Source organism: Camelus bactrianus, chromosome 6, assembly GCF_048773025.1.
Source record: "Camelus bactrianus isolate YW-2024 breed Bactrian camel chromosome 6, ASM4877302v1, whole genome shotgun sequence".
In the NCBI taxonomy this organism is placed as follows: Eukaryota; Metazoa; Chordata; class Mammalia; order Artiodactyla; family Camelidae; genus Camelus; species Camelus bactrianus.
The window spans coordinates 22348928-22364038 of NC_133544.1; the positions used below are offsets into that span (position 1 = coordinate 22348928).

The window sequence follows — 15111 nt, forward strand, 5'->3', positions numbered from 1 at the left end:
AAAAGCAGCAGTGTGGACCTGTATCTCTCTCATTCCAACCTCCACGGGCCCCCATGGGGAACATCAGGCCAGGCTCAAAGACCAGCTCCAGTGCCAACTCCTCAGCAGAGCCCTCCCTGCCCTGCTCCCCAGGGGAGCTGCTTCTTCTGAATCCTTGGAGCCCGTACCAGCAGGACCTCTCACTGAGCTGGGACTTTGTGTCATTTGATGTTGTTTCCCACAGTGTCTTCTATCCCAGGGCAGTTCTGCTAAATACTTGAGAACACAAATCTGCTCCAATGTGACTGATAAGTTAGGGAACAATTTGATCACAACACAAATTTTCCATTTGCTTATGTGCAGTTTCATCCACAAGAATCTTTGGGAACACAGAAAACTGCATCTAGCTGACCCACACAGGAATACACAAAGCACACACCCCTCAAACATCGCCACGTCTGTCATGGGTCACACCCACCCACATCTGGTGTCACACGTTTCTGTCCAATTTCAGATGACCCTCACCCACCTCTTTACAGTAACAGCCACTCTTCTGCTGCCCACTTCCACAAGCACGTGTCAAGGAAAGTGCCAGGTGTACTGCACTCTGGTGTATTTCTTAGCCACTTAATGTGTAAATCTGCTGCTACCATTTTATTAGGTTCCTATCTGATTTTATTTTCTGGGTCACTGGGGACATTTCTGAGTGTTGTAAGCCTAACCTCATCTTCTCCATAAACCCTGTGGTTTCTGTTGTGTGATTTTGCATACTGTGGAGACTCCAGGACACATATGTTCTGTGAAAGCAGACCTGTATATTCAATGAGCCGGTATAATATACATAAAGTGTTAGGAACTGTGCCAGAGTACAGCAGCATTAGCTATAGTCATCATCATTATCATCATCATCATTGTCATCAATGCCATCATCCCATGGATCACAGACTGCAGGGACCACGACCTACAGTCCCTCAGAAGTGCTCAGGGTCTTGCAATTGTAGATCACTCAATAAACAGCTATTTGTTTGACAGGTCAACCATCCCCTTTGATAATTTGTAACTTTGCCTTCAAGGGCTTTCATGTGCATCACCAAGGACAAATCAGTCATCCTCAGAGAGAAGACTCAGGAAGGAGATGTCTCCACTCATGTCCTACAAGGTGGGGATGCACGGGGCGGGACAAGTCCTCCCCCGCACTCTTCCGTCTGACCACCAGGTTCTTTCCCGTGGCCCTGCCCCTCCTACCTTTAAGAAGTCAAAGTGCTTGAGCATTTGGGCCACTTTCTCAGCGTTCCTCCCCTCATTGAGGAAATCCAGCTCCAAAGGCAGGTTCTTCTTGGCTTCATCCACCAGCCACATGAACTCAAACTCTGGAAACAGCTGCTTCACAGCCAGGACGAGCACCTAAAACCCACCAAGCACCCCATCAGTCAGTCCACAGCACCTATCAAGGGAGGTACGTTCCCTGCTCTCCTGCCCTGGTCTTGGCGTTGACAAGTCCCAGGTCCTCCCCTGAAGTAAGGGTGAGTGGGGTAACGGCTCCCTTGAGGCTTATCTCTGTAGTCCAAATCCAAGATGATAAAAGCCCAGCAGCCACCAGGAACACCAACCAGCGCCATCTGCTGAGCACTCCCCACTTTCCCTGCACTGATTAAGCACTTGACTTACCTTGTCACTCCATTTAGTCTTCACAGTGACTCTGGGAGGTACAAACTTTTATCATCCCACTTAACAGATGAGGAAGTTAAGGCTCTGAGAGCTTATATGATTTTCCTGAATTTTCCCAGCAAGGAAGCACAGAGCCAGAATTTCACTTGGGTCTACCCAGCCCCCGAACCCTTGCTCTTATGCACATCACTGAACTTCTGCCTTTGCTGCTCCTAGATCAGTGCTTCATGGTCCTGTTTGCAAAGGGCCAGGAGGGGCAGTGACTGTAACTGCACTTTGTTTATTTCTTAAGCTGAGTGGTTGGTACCTGAGCATTTATAATATTGTTTTCTATGCTTTTTGTGCATCTAAAATATTTCATGATACAATAAAAAAATGTAAAAATAAATAAAAAGTAAAAAATAAAATATTTCATGATAAAAAATTGAATTGGAATAAGAAAAGAAGGCTGGGTAAGACAAAAGGAGTATGAGATAAGGGATTTGACCACTTGGATGAAAAGCCTGGATTTTTGGCAATTTGGGCCCACTGTGCATTCTTAAGACAGGACATGATTAAAGAGGGGGTTTTAGAAGACTTATCTGGCATTTCAGTTGTCAGTTTAATGATGTGAAATAAATATCACTGGCAGAGAACAATATCCCAGAGACATCTGCAGAGCACACTACAGCCCCTCCGTGGGCAGGGACTCCATCCTGAGGCCACCCTACCCCTGGAGCTCTGGATTTGAGACAGTCTCACAAGTTCACCAACAGTGGCTCTGTGGTGGGTGAGCAAGGGTGATGCCAGGGACGTGGGAGATGTTCTAGCATTGCCCGGGGGAAAACGCAGAAGGCAACTCTCCTATTCTCCTATAAGCCCTCCTGCCAGTGTTTAAAGTCAGGCCTGGGGAGAACCACTAACCAATCCCTCCTGTAATTCCTGGTATAGATTATGGTCCAAGTTCTCTCATCCATCTCCACCCCTGGATAGGGCAGAAGAACAATAAGCAAGAACTAAAAAACCATGGGCCTATTGGTACTAAAAGAACTTCCCCATCAGTTATGGACTAAATGCTTGTGTCCCCCCCAAATTCATAAGTTAAGCCCTAACCCCAGTGTGATTGTGTTTGGAGGTGGGGCCTTTGAGAATTAATTGGGTCTAGAAGAGATCATGAAGTTGGGGCCCCTGTGATAAGATGTGTGTTATTATAAGAAGAGAGAGACCAGAGCTCACTCCCTCTCCACCAGGTGAGGCAGTGGGAAGGCAGCTATCTGTCTACAAGCCAGGAAGAGGCCCTCAACAAGAACTGAATCAACCAGCATCTTGACCTCGGACTTCCCAGTCTCCAGAACTGTGAGAAATAAATGTCTGTGTTTAAGCCACCCTGTCTATGATATTTTTTACAGCAGCTCAAGCTGACCAAGACACCACCCAGTTCATCCAGAAGGACCTACTGAGCCCTGGCTATGAGCCTTGTCTCATGCCTCTGCTTGCCTTGGTCTAGGACATTATGCCCAGCACTGTGTTAGGCACGTGCGGCACAAGGAAATAAATCTAAAGCAGGGCCATTAACTACAAGGCATTTACAGCTTTGTTTTTAAATCCTACATCCTAGGCAATGTACCAGACGCCATTCTAAAAGAATCATCACACAGGGTTATTATACTCAATTTCTCTCAAAATCCTTTTTAATTACATTCGACTGCAGTCTAATTTCTTTTAAGTCTTGTCTTCTCTTTCATAGGCTAGACCTGTGACCTTATGATAATCGATTTAGTTTATGTTTTGTTTCTGTTTGTGTCACACGGAACAAGAAGGGAGAGGTGGCAACAGCAAGGCCAGAACTGCACATTAGACTGAGATATCTGGGCACAGCAGCCTCCAGGCATTGCATCTCATCACTGTGCCCTCAGATGGCCCTCAGCTGCCGCCAAAGGGGAGGCAGAGCTGGTGCACAGGAAACAGAAGCACCTGCCCTGGCCCAGGCCAAGGGCACACCTGTCATCTGAGCCACCTGACTTCCTATCTTGGGGCTCCTAAATTCTGGAGTTTCTCACCCAGAAGGGACAAGGAAAAGAGCCACAATGAGTCTCACTCATTTGTTCCCTCAAAATGCACTGATTACCTTCTAGGTAATGACTCTGGACCAGACGTTTAGGTATAGACAGAGGCCTACATGCAGCCCAGTGGGGTCTATACCAGGTGATGAGGCTTCTGGCCACACAACAGACCCTCATCATTTATTGCATGGTCACTGTTATTTGTGAAATTTTTAACTATCATGAATATCCAAACAGCACTGAAAGGCACTTAAAAGACTTTTCTGTTACTAATCAATTACATGATTAGTCATTGCTATACTTTGGTTATTATTAATACTCAATGTCATTAATCATAAAAGCAGTTAAAGATTTTATTGGTTGATATTAATTGCTAGTAACTAGTTAGTAAACTAATTCACAACTCAGAAACCTTTGCAATACTCATAAAACTGCTTTCAAAAGCATTTTGTAGGTGGTTGGTGAATCACTCCCTTGGTTACTTTAAAATGAGAGGGTCTGTTTGTATGAATTCAGTGGTTCTTAGCTTTACAAGACACCATCCTCTTTATAGGAAGTCACTAATTTGAAAATTTGGTGCCAGCTACGAAGCTAAAAAAAAATATGTACTTCCATAATTTTGTACATAATTCAGGGGGTTTATTAACCCCTTAAACTTCAAGGGGGAGGAGATGGGGGTCAGGTTAAGAGTCATCTGGTCTAAATCTAAAATGGTTTGGGCTGCTGCTATTTTAGACTTTCCTTGGCTTGGGAAGACAAAATAAAATTCCTCAGTTTCACCTTCTGTTTTCATTCAATTCCCTTCTTAAGAGCCTGCCCTAAGTAGATTCATTTAAGTTTTTCTTTTTGACAACAGATGCAATCAACTAAAATAAAACAGGTGTTGTTATCAATTTGACTTTTCAATTTATCTCCCAAAATGTATCTCCTCCATAAAATTCTTCCAACAGCCAGTGTTTTCACCAGGGCCTACCACGTGCCCAATACTCAGCAGATGTTTACTGAATACTCACGTGAACGAATGAGTGAATGAATAAATGAACATTCCAAAAGGTTGTCCTCTCGCCAGAAATAATTACATGTCCACAAGTCCATTACTCAAACGTACTAAATTTTTCTGCCTCTTGAGATGTTGGTGAAGAAAGGGATTACCTCTGAATTTGGGAGAACCACCACTTTGAAATGCCTGAGAATTTTCTACTTGATTTGGATCCTCAATCAAAGTATATTCAGCAATTAATGCTTCCTTCCAGGTAGAATAATGAAATCACTTTCCTATAGGGTGATTGGCTTACAGGAGGAAAAATAAATTTGGGGCCATACAGAAACATAATGGAAAAATTCAGAGTCACATAAAAGTCTGAAAATTAGTGATTGCTGTTTACAATAGCAAAAAAGAAATGGGAATTATCATTATTCAGGCACCAGCACTGTGCTATGAGGCACTTTAGTCACATACTCTCATTTCTTCCTCTTCTTACCCATTTCACAGAGAAGGAAATCAGATGCAGGAGGTTAAGGCATTTCTCAAGGTCACATAGCTTGTAATTTCAAATGCAGGACTTGGGACGCTTTTTGTTTGTTTGTTTGTTTTTCTTCTTTCTTTATGCAGTCCTGTCTCAGGCAATACAACACAGGACAATACAATAGGAAACTTCAGATAAGGCATAAAAAGAGCTTTGTAAACTGTAAAATGCAACTGAAATTCAAGTTACTGTTATCAAGTTATTATACATTATGAAAGAAATAATGTTCTACGGGAAAACAGCACACTAAATAGGACGCCTGCACAGATCCGAACCGGTAAAAAAGGATGTTCGACAAGGATCGAAAATCAATTCAGAGTGATGTAAACAGCTTACCATTCATTGGGATTATCTTTGTTCTGATAAGTTATTAAAGTGCACACTTTTTAGAAAACAGAATTACAGGGTGACGGGAAGTTTCCATGGGATGATCTACATCTCTGAGGCTTTTTAAAATGTATTTTTTTAAAAATAAAATCAGCTGTTGGATTCTGTGTCAACACAAACATTACCTAGCCACCCACTGTTCAATCAACATATTCAGAAAAGAAACAAGATGACAGACAGCATGCACTGAAAATGCTGTTCAAAAAACAAATAAAAAATGTAACTGTCACAGGGGGTGGATAGTGCCTGGAGGGCAGGGAGCCTGGCCATGAGTTAGATGATTTGAGGGGTGATAGAGCAAAGAGGTGTTCAGCGTCGATTTCAGAAGCTTAAGAGATAACAGGGAGTAATACAGGGTAGTGCTATTGGGACCTGGAAATTATGGTCTTACCACTGGCTCACAGGTCACCTGAGTCCTACCCTGTTCTCAAACAGTGAGAATGGTAGTGATACCCGGCCTGCTAAGCTCCTTGCTGTTGTGGGCAGGCAAACACTGCTGCAAGCCAGCCCGCCAGCAGACAGATAGACTCTGCCTTGTCAGTTCACCCCTTCCTGCTGAATCATTGTTGCAATCTCTGGGCCCAATTAGTCTGGCTCTGGACAGCCACTCAAATCAATAAGAGTCACTGGCCGTGCATCTAGAAGTAGAGTTGCCCCAACTATTAAAGGCACAATATCAGGTGATAATGACAAAGCTGAAAACACCCTTGGCTGTGCCTTTCTCTTTTGTGCAAAGTCACCAACACCATCAGGTTCATCACCACTTACTGAGAGTCAGCTCCCATTTCTCTGCCACCAGAGACAGTCTCCTTCCTCAAGAGGAGAGCCAGGTTCATAGGAGACACAAAACACAAGGGTGGCACACGCTATTGGGTGCCAACCCAAGAGCCATTTCCCCTGTCTTTCTGGCTTAACAGAACCTCAGTTTTGTGCATCTTTCATGTCCTTCAAGGAAAGAAAAGGTGAATCATGACTGGTATAAGTCAATCAAAGTGGTCCCAATGCTCTTGCCAAGACTGATTCAAGATTGGACTTGTGGGTTTGCTTCTGGCCAATGAGAACTGAAAGGAATTCTACTGAGGGGCTACTTTTTAATAAGGAATATGAGGGAAGAAACAGGCCCTCTCTGGCATCTGGACATCATCTACCTGTAACAGCAGGAACTGTGCAGCTGTTTTGGGACCAAGAGGAATACTACCTTGGAAGGACAAGCCAGGAAGCTGAGCTGACAGAGTAGAAGACAAAAAGAACCTAGGTCCTTACAAACCACAATGAAATGCTGGATTAGTCAACCTTGAAAAAGTTGACCCTACTTTCACATGACTTGAAATGTGAGATGATATAGGTTACTATTATTTATACAACTTTTAGTTGGATTTCCTGATACACACAGCTAAAAGCATCCTGACATCCTAACACACAATAACCTGGAATTGACCTGAAAGGAAGCACCAGAAGGCTGTGCAGAAAAGTAGCTTTGCCTCTCCTCTGTCTCCAAGTTTCTGGTGGGTATGGCAGCCCTGCTGCCTCCTAGAAATCATTCTTCTGCCAAGCACACCTGAGCACGTGTCATTCCTAAACTCAAGGCAATATTTAGGTCTGGACTTTAAAAAAAAAATCGTAATACTCATTTCAGATATCAAATAAAATGAGCTTTCTAGTTGGCATTTCTTAGTTTTAAAGCAGAGAAGGGTGACCAGATAGGGCTTTTTTTCCTACCAGAGATCAAGCCCAGTGAGAAGGCAGTACCACATCGTATGGCTGCTAATGCTGACGGTCCATGGAGGTGGTGACCTCAGGCCTCAGGCCTCCAGCTTCTCTCCTGAAGGCTGTGAGTGAGGGTCTCTGATCTGCCTCGAGATCCCAGCCCCAGCACTGCCTCAGCCGTGGATAAGGAGCCACTTTGTACTCTGCACACAACCACAAGGCTGTTATTTCCTAAGAAAAGCATCTGATGCTTATCTCAGGGAGGAAGATGCCAAATCTTTATTACTGCTATTATTGCTATTGACCTTACGGCCACCATTGCTTAGGAAGCAGCAAGGCTCTCAGCAGAGAAACAATGTCTGCTGTCCTCTCAGCCCCAGTGGGTCCAGCTGGCACCACTGGGCAGAAACAGGTTCCTGTTCAATGCAGGAGAGGCTGTAGGTCTCAGGACACCCAGGGATCCTCTGAGACTCCTAGTGCACTCCCAGCTATGGCTGTTCCATAGCTTCAGAACACTCAGGTTTCCCAGTGGATTCTCTGTGCCACTTGGCAACCCCGCCCCCGAGTCCTGGTCAGCTCCCTCTTCCACTGTACCCAGCAATACCCCAAACCTTCATCCCCCTTCAAGCCTCCATGCCACCTCCCACCCGATTCTCAGCAGATGGTCTTGCCTCCCACTTCAGAGAAAAAATAGAGGCTATCAGGCTGGTACAACTCAGCTGCCCACCTTCCTCGCCTTCCCCCCTGCCCCACTCACTCATCTGTACCCAGCCTTACCACCTTCCTCTTGTCTCAGAACAAAGGCTGACCCCCTGAAGTAGCTACGGAAGATGGACTGCCACCCCTCTGCACCCCCGTAAGATTATGGGAGTGAAATCTCTGAGAGGGGAATGAGACAGGAGGGAATGGGGCAGGGCATAGCCATTAGAGGAATCACACAGCAATTAGCACCAAGATGGTGGAGAATTCAAATCCCAATAGACCTCGAGGCCAAAGATGGTGGGAGATTTGACCTCCAGGGGACCTTGAGCTACATTATACACTTTGTAATGTACTAGCTTCGTGAATGACATACCCATAGGCGCCATGACAGTTCCAAGGCTAATCATGAAAGGTCAAAGAGGGTGGTGGCCCAATTCCTGTGAATCCTTGCCCTTTCCCCAAAGTAGTTGGAATAATCCTCTCACTTGTTAGCATATAAAAACTAGCAACACTGCACCTCGCGATGGCTCTCTCTCTCTTGCCTTCGTCAGTCATACTCTGTCTATTGAGTGTGTATCTACCTTTACTTTAAACACTCAGTGTACATCTCTCTAAATAAATCTACTTTTACTCAAAAACAAACAAGCAAACAAACAATGGCTGACCAAAGCCTAATGTTTCCACCTGTGTCCTTGGAGCCCCAGCCCTCCAGTCTCCTCCTGAACCTGATCTACCAGTCACTCCTCTCTCCTGAACCTCCAAGTACCCAACTCCACTGCCCCCTTTCCCATCAGCTACAGCCTCCTCAAGTCCCCTGCCTCTAAGCCTGTGCTCTGCTCTAACCACTACCCTCACTCTCCCCACTATCCATGGCTAAACATGAAAAGAATGTTCTACATTAAACGTCTCTGCTCCCTGGGGCCTCGGTTCTCTTTCATCCCACTCACCCCACTCTCCCTGCTCTTCCCAAGAACTCTAGATAAACAAATCTCAAATATTCTTTTCAGAACTTTACTAATTTATATTGTGTTTGACAACATCAAGTAATTCTGACAGACTGCATTTTCCAAAATGGCTGCAATAATATCTCCCACTGTAACACACTTCAGGAACAGTGCCACTCCCCCAACAAGAGGTGGAGTGTAATATACAAAATAGACAAGCAACAAGTTTCTTTTGTAGAGCACAGGGAACTATATTCAATATTACTATATTCATTATAGTAATCTATTATGAAAATGAATATATGTATGTATATGTATGACTGAAACATTATGCTGTATATCAGAAATTGACACAATGTTGTAAACTGAATACACTTCAATAAAAAAAAATAACAATAATCAGAGAAAAAAGAGATAGTCTATTTCCCTGCCCCTTAAACCAAAGGGGACTTTGTGACTCTTGCTTTTACCAATAAAGTAAGGAAGAAGTAATCTATATAACTCCCAGAATTAGGTCATAAAACTATGATGTACTTTCAGCCTTATTCTCTTGGGACACTCATTCTTAGAACCCAGCCACCATGCTGTGAGGAAGTCCAATTAGCCATGGAGAGGCTCACATGGACAGGAACTAAGGCCCTGGCCCACAAGCCCAGCTGAGCTCCTAGCCAACAGCCAGAACCAGCTTACCAGCCATGTGAGTGGGCCACCCTGAAGTAGATCCTCCAGTTCCAGTCAAGCCACCCCAGCTGGCATCACATAAAACAGAGATGAGTCTCTATACCATGCCCTGCCCAGACTGCAGATTCAAGAGCAAAACACGTGACTGACGTTTTAAACCACTACGTTTTGAGGTGGTTCATTACGCAGACTACTGGTTGCGTCAGTTAAGATGCTAGGTAACTGACAGTGCTCTCTTGTTGACACTGTTTTCATTGGATGTAGCTGCTCAATCCTTGTTCTCTTCTAATCCCTCTGTCTATGCCTTTTTAGTTCCCTCAGGGACTCATCCTCCTTGGGGCACACTCCTCAAATGATGGTGTTCCTCACGTTCTTTCTTTGTCCTCTCCTTTCTTTTTTTAAACTCTGTAGAGCTAAGTGATCTCAACTGCTTCCCTAGATTCAGCTCCCATGAGTCTCCTTGCTGATAAACCTTGAATTTGTTTTTCCAACCTGCATTGCAGACTGACAGAGAGATTCTGATCCAAAACTACTGACAGCAGATCTTACAGCACATGGCTGCTCCATCATCCACCACTTCAGCTGCTCTGACATCCCTCCCACCCCATTACTCTCATAAGAAACTACATTCCCCAGGCTCCTTTGCCAACTGGCTTCTGGTTAGGTTTGGCGGAATAATGCGGACAGGAGGAGATGAAACACCCATGGCCTCAAACAGCATCTATGGCTCCAACCTACAGGTGACAGGCCCTGAATCTGTGACCCACTCTCCTCGGGCCAGCTTTACCAGGTGGCCCCAGCACCTGGGCCCAGGGAATCACCTCTTCTCTTTGTCCCTCCCTCTTCCTGCTGCTGGTGAATGTCTCACCATCTCATTTGGCTTCTTGGACACTCCATCCCCTGTGAACCCTACTTTCTATTCTAAATTCCTTCTGAAATACCCAGAGCAATTTCTTTTTCCCCAACTGAACCTCAACTGATGCACATGGTAAAAGACACCCAAATGTCATCATGTAAACCAGAAACTTACAATTTATTTTCATTCTCATTCATACCAGTATTTGCCCCTACCTCATGTAAAGCTGATCACAAAGTCCTGATTGCTACACCCCAAGAATTCTTGCCTCTCCTCCACCTCCATTACACTGCCTTGGTTTACATCATTATTTCTCTCAGACCAGTGCTGCAGCCCCTCAATTAGTCTCCCTGGCTACAGTCTTTCTGCCTCCCAATACATCCCCCAGACTGTCAACAGACTTTAATTTCTAATGCACATCTGATTATGACATTCCCCTGATTAAAATTCTTAAATGGTTTCCCACTGACTGCAGGAGAAAATCAGATCTGCTCAGTTCCATAGTAAGTACGTACTTACTGTGTATACCATTTCTGCACCTGAGCCTGGAATACAGGGTCCTTCATGTCCTGCCTACCTTCCCAGCCTCATCTGCAACCACGCTCAACTCATACCATCTGGACTAGCTGAAGCTCTCCAAGCACACCCTGTTCCTCTAAGACTCAGGGCCTTTGCACAGGCTGGGTCATCCTTCTCCTGCTTAGCTGTCTCATGGGCTCCTGGGTGAAGCCCTCCTGATGCTCCCATCAGTCCAGGCACAGGGCCGCCATGGCACTCTGCAAACACCCCTTTGACGGAGCTCACAGTCAAAAGCTGTTTGTGTACAGGTCTGTCTCCTCCACTAAGTGGGGGCTCCCCAAGGATGAAGACGGAGGTCACTCACTCTTAGTCCTGATGTGTGTGTTAAGTTTACTCAAAGTGAGTGAAAAAGAATTAACTAAGAATCCAGAGTGAGGAACAGGAACAAAGGAAAGGGAAAGAGAAAAGGAAGAAGAGGGACATGCTGGCAGGGTAAACGGATTGCTGACCTTCCTTTGGGGATGCTGGCAGCTCACCCTTTCTCCTTGCTCCAGGCATGGAACTAGAAAAGTCCAGAGGCACAGTCACCACTAGAGATTCCCCAGGGCCATTTTTGGGCAGGCACATTCATTCATTCAAAACAAGTATCAGAGAAGCAAACATATAATCTGATAAATATTTCTACGTGATCTGCCTGTCATTTTTATATCCCTTGATTGACCACATGCTCCCTTTTGTTGGAATTTAACAAATTAAGATGTAACTTTTCCTATCCCCAAGGAAATCACCTGTGGTTCATCTCATTTCTACACTATCCCCCTGAAGTCTTCATGGCCCAGCAGCTGCCCTGCGTGTTCAGAGACATCCACAGACAGTTCCTAGGAATGCGTCAAGAACCAATCAACCCATGACACAACATTGTAAAATGACTATTACTCAATAAAAAAATGTTTAAAAAAAGAAAGAAAGAAAATCTAAAATAAATAAATAAATAAAATAGAATAAAATAAAATAAAAAAGAACCAATCAACTCAGCCACAGATCCCCTGGTCACAGCATTGTCATGACACCTCCTTTGTCATGGTCTCAAGCTCTCTTCTCCCATTCTGCTGCTCAAAGAGCCACACTCTACCCCACAGGCCTTGAACCAGTTTCACTGGGGCTACCTGGATCCCAGGGAAATACAGAATAAGGATGAAGGTAGGAGAAGGGGGAAGGCTCTCACCTCCATCAGGAGAATGTCCTTTGAGCTCTGAGCCTGTACCTTTGGGTGCTGGACCTTCACGGCCACCGTCTGCCCATCATGTAGCACCGCCTTGTGGACCTGGGCCAGGGAGGCAGCCCCCAGAGGGGTGTCGTCAAAGCTCACAAACAAATCTTGAATCTGTCAAGAGTGGAGAGAGGACAGAGCAATTAAGATGACTCGATTCGGTGAGAGGGCCCAGGAGGATGGTCAGGGCCAGAGCTGCCCTATGTCCCCATGACAGGTTTTCTGCTTGATCAATTGTATGCCAACTCAGTGCTCTGCCTGGGCCCTTTGCTGCCGTGAAAATTCATGCCGGCCATATGAAGGGAGTGAGAGAGAAAACACACATGGAAGGTGTGTCTCATACATGTACACGAGCACCTTGAGTACCTCCATTTAAAGCCAAAAAAGTGCCATCTAGAATGTTCAGAACTGTGCATCATTCACCCATTTCATTACCTACCACTGTGCCTCTGAGGCTCTCACATATGGATAAAATCAAAAGTTAACAGAACTTGGGCCCAGGGTGGCCCAAGACAGGGATCTGATGGAGATGTTCCAACCCCACCAACCTGGAAAGCTCAAGGAAGCCCAGCCTGGAGGCTTCAAACCCAATAATTACCCCTTGCTGCTGCCTGAGCCTCAAAGTGGGTCCCCAAGTCCACTCTTGGCCTGGCCAGCTGGCAGAGATCCCAAGCCCTGCTTCTGGGCTTCATGTGCAACGCCACCCAAGTCCCTTGAGCAGATCCGCTGCCCCTTCTGTGCCTCGCTTTCTCTCTCTATGAAGTGGAACGTATATCCATTGCTCTTCCATCTGCTCTTCCTTTCTTCCCTCCCTCTTTCCCTCTTAGAAATGACACACCAGTTTTCCTGAAGGAAAAAGTCTTTCTGACTTGATTGCAGCTATATGGTCAGATATGAATATTCTACCAGATGGGAAGGAGGCCTCCAAAAGCCTTTTGCAAGATTGTCCAGAGCTGAAATTCTCACCCCCTCCATTTCTTGAATTCCCTGTATAGCCTCTCTATTCTGGAAAGGCCAGACATTCACATACACACTCCAGTGTGCAAATATGTAGATGTATAGTCACCTGCCTCTCCTCACACCATCCAGGGTCTCGTGCTGGGGTCTACTCAGTCCGTGACCCCCACTGCATCCCTCTTTCCCCCTTCTGCAGCAGCCACTCAATTCTGTCCCTCAGCCTCTCTCCTCTCCTTGGATTTCAGAAGTTGCATGACCCACGGCCACCATCCCATCCCTTTGTGTGCTAGGCTGCACCATCACTTTGCTAATCTCGTCTCATAAATCACTCCCTCTAGCCCTGTCATCATTTCTGTAACTTGCACTAACTCCATCCCATTTATCAACATCCTGCAGAGGCTAAAGGTCCAGGCAACATGGGAAGGGCTTACAATTTTCTGTCCCCAGAGATGGGTATGGATTGGCTTCCCTTCCCCTTCTTCCCCAACCACGCAACTTGTCTTTTTCCCTCCCTCGTGAGTTCTCAGCTCCCTGAGGGCCAGATTCTTCCCATGTCATCACCCTGAATCACCCTGGGTCTCTCCACCGAGAACCTTTATCCTAGACCTGGGCTTAGACCAAGAGAATGAAAAGACCACCAGCCCTATATATCTTATTAGAATATCAGTGCCAAATGGGCAGCAGTTTTTTTCTGCTTTGTTCACTGCTGAATTCCCTGCACTCAGAACAGGACTAGAACTAGTCAGTGCTAAACAAATACTTGTTGAAGGACTGAATCCACTATTCTCTCTATTGGAGAAAAATTAAACCAACTCTTCCTTCCTTTTCAAATGGCTGGACCTTCCTGCTCCCACACTCCTACTAATCCAAAGGCCTAAAATGTAAAAGCACATATGCATGGGATTGACCTAGGTGGACCCCAACTGTTACTCCAGGGTGGGTGGGAAACCCTGGCCTGGCAGTCAGAACCCTGAGTACCTTGAGCCACACTGATTGGTTCAGAGATAGACATGTGACCCAAATGGTCCAATAAGACTCATCTGTTTTACTTTTGTTTGAACTGTAAGAGAAGGGATTTTCTTTCTTCCTGCTCAGCTTGAAGCTCAAAATTGAACTTGAAGCCTGGAGCTGCCAGAGAGGTCACAAAATAGCAACAAAGAGGAAAGTAGAGCCAACAGACAGAGACACTGAATCCTGGTCACAATGGCTGAGCCCCTTGATCTAGCCATGCCTGAATGCCCACACTATATCTTTTTCTGCTTAAAGCAGTTTGTTTTCTGTCACACACAGCTGAAGGAGCTCTGACTGATGCAGTGTGTTCACAAGCCCCAGCTGGGATACATGAAAGAAACATAGGCTTGGTGCCTGGTACCCCCAACAGGTTCAATATGTGTGAGTGCCATTCCTTCCCCACCCTCTTGCTGGGACTGGGCTCTAGGAACAGAAGGAAGGTAGAACATCAGCAACATTCCCATCCATTATATAATGAGATCAGCACCAACTCCCTTGGAAACCCTCAGGTAGTTCCTGAAGGAGCACCAAGAAGAATGTTTTCTGGAGCAAAGCTGTGAAGTCAGACCCTTATCTCCTAGGCAGTTAGAATGGCCCAGTCTTCCCGCTGCAAGGGGACCTAGATGACCTGACTCCCAGTCCAAGCCTCCACCTGGCTCCCTGGGAACATTTGCTCATTCTCTGAGAAGGACAACCAGTCTTCAAATCAGTGTCATTGCAGGGACGTTGCAGAGTCACTGCAACCGAAGAGGACATGGCATCACTGGGACTGTGTGGCAAGAGCAGCTGCCAGGAGCACTGCAGGGGGAGGGGGAGGAAGAAAAGGGCCGGACAAGGATATCCCAATCTCCAGGGTAAGAGG

General features: G+C 45.7%; 1 protein-coding gene across 6 annotated transcripts in view; it reads right to left on the reverse strand.

The window, feature by feature from the left end:
- The window catches only part of ADCK1 (aarF domain containing kinase 1), a 101572-nt gene that overhangs the window by 25858 nt on the left and 60603 nt on the right, over positions 1–15111 (reverse strand). For all 6 annotated transcript variants that reach the window (XR_012507432.1, XM_074365187.1, XM_045511330.2 and 3 more), the window contains 2 exons: positions 12237–12395; positions 1225–1383 (listed from right to left, as the gene is read on the reverse strand). Coding sequence is in view for 5 of the 6 variants with exons in the window: in XM_074365187.1 (XP_074221288.1) it covers positions 1225–1383; positions 12237–12395 (318 nt within the window). In the remaining variant the exon portion in view is untranslated. The remainder of the gene's footprint in view (positions 1–1224; positions 1384–12236; positions 12396–15111) is intronic.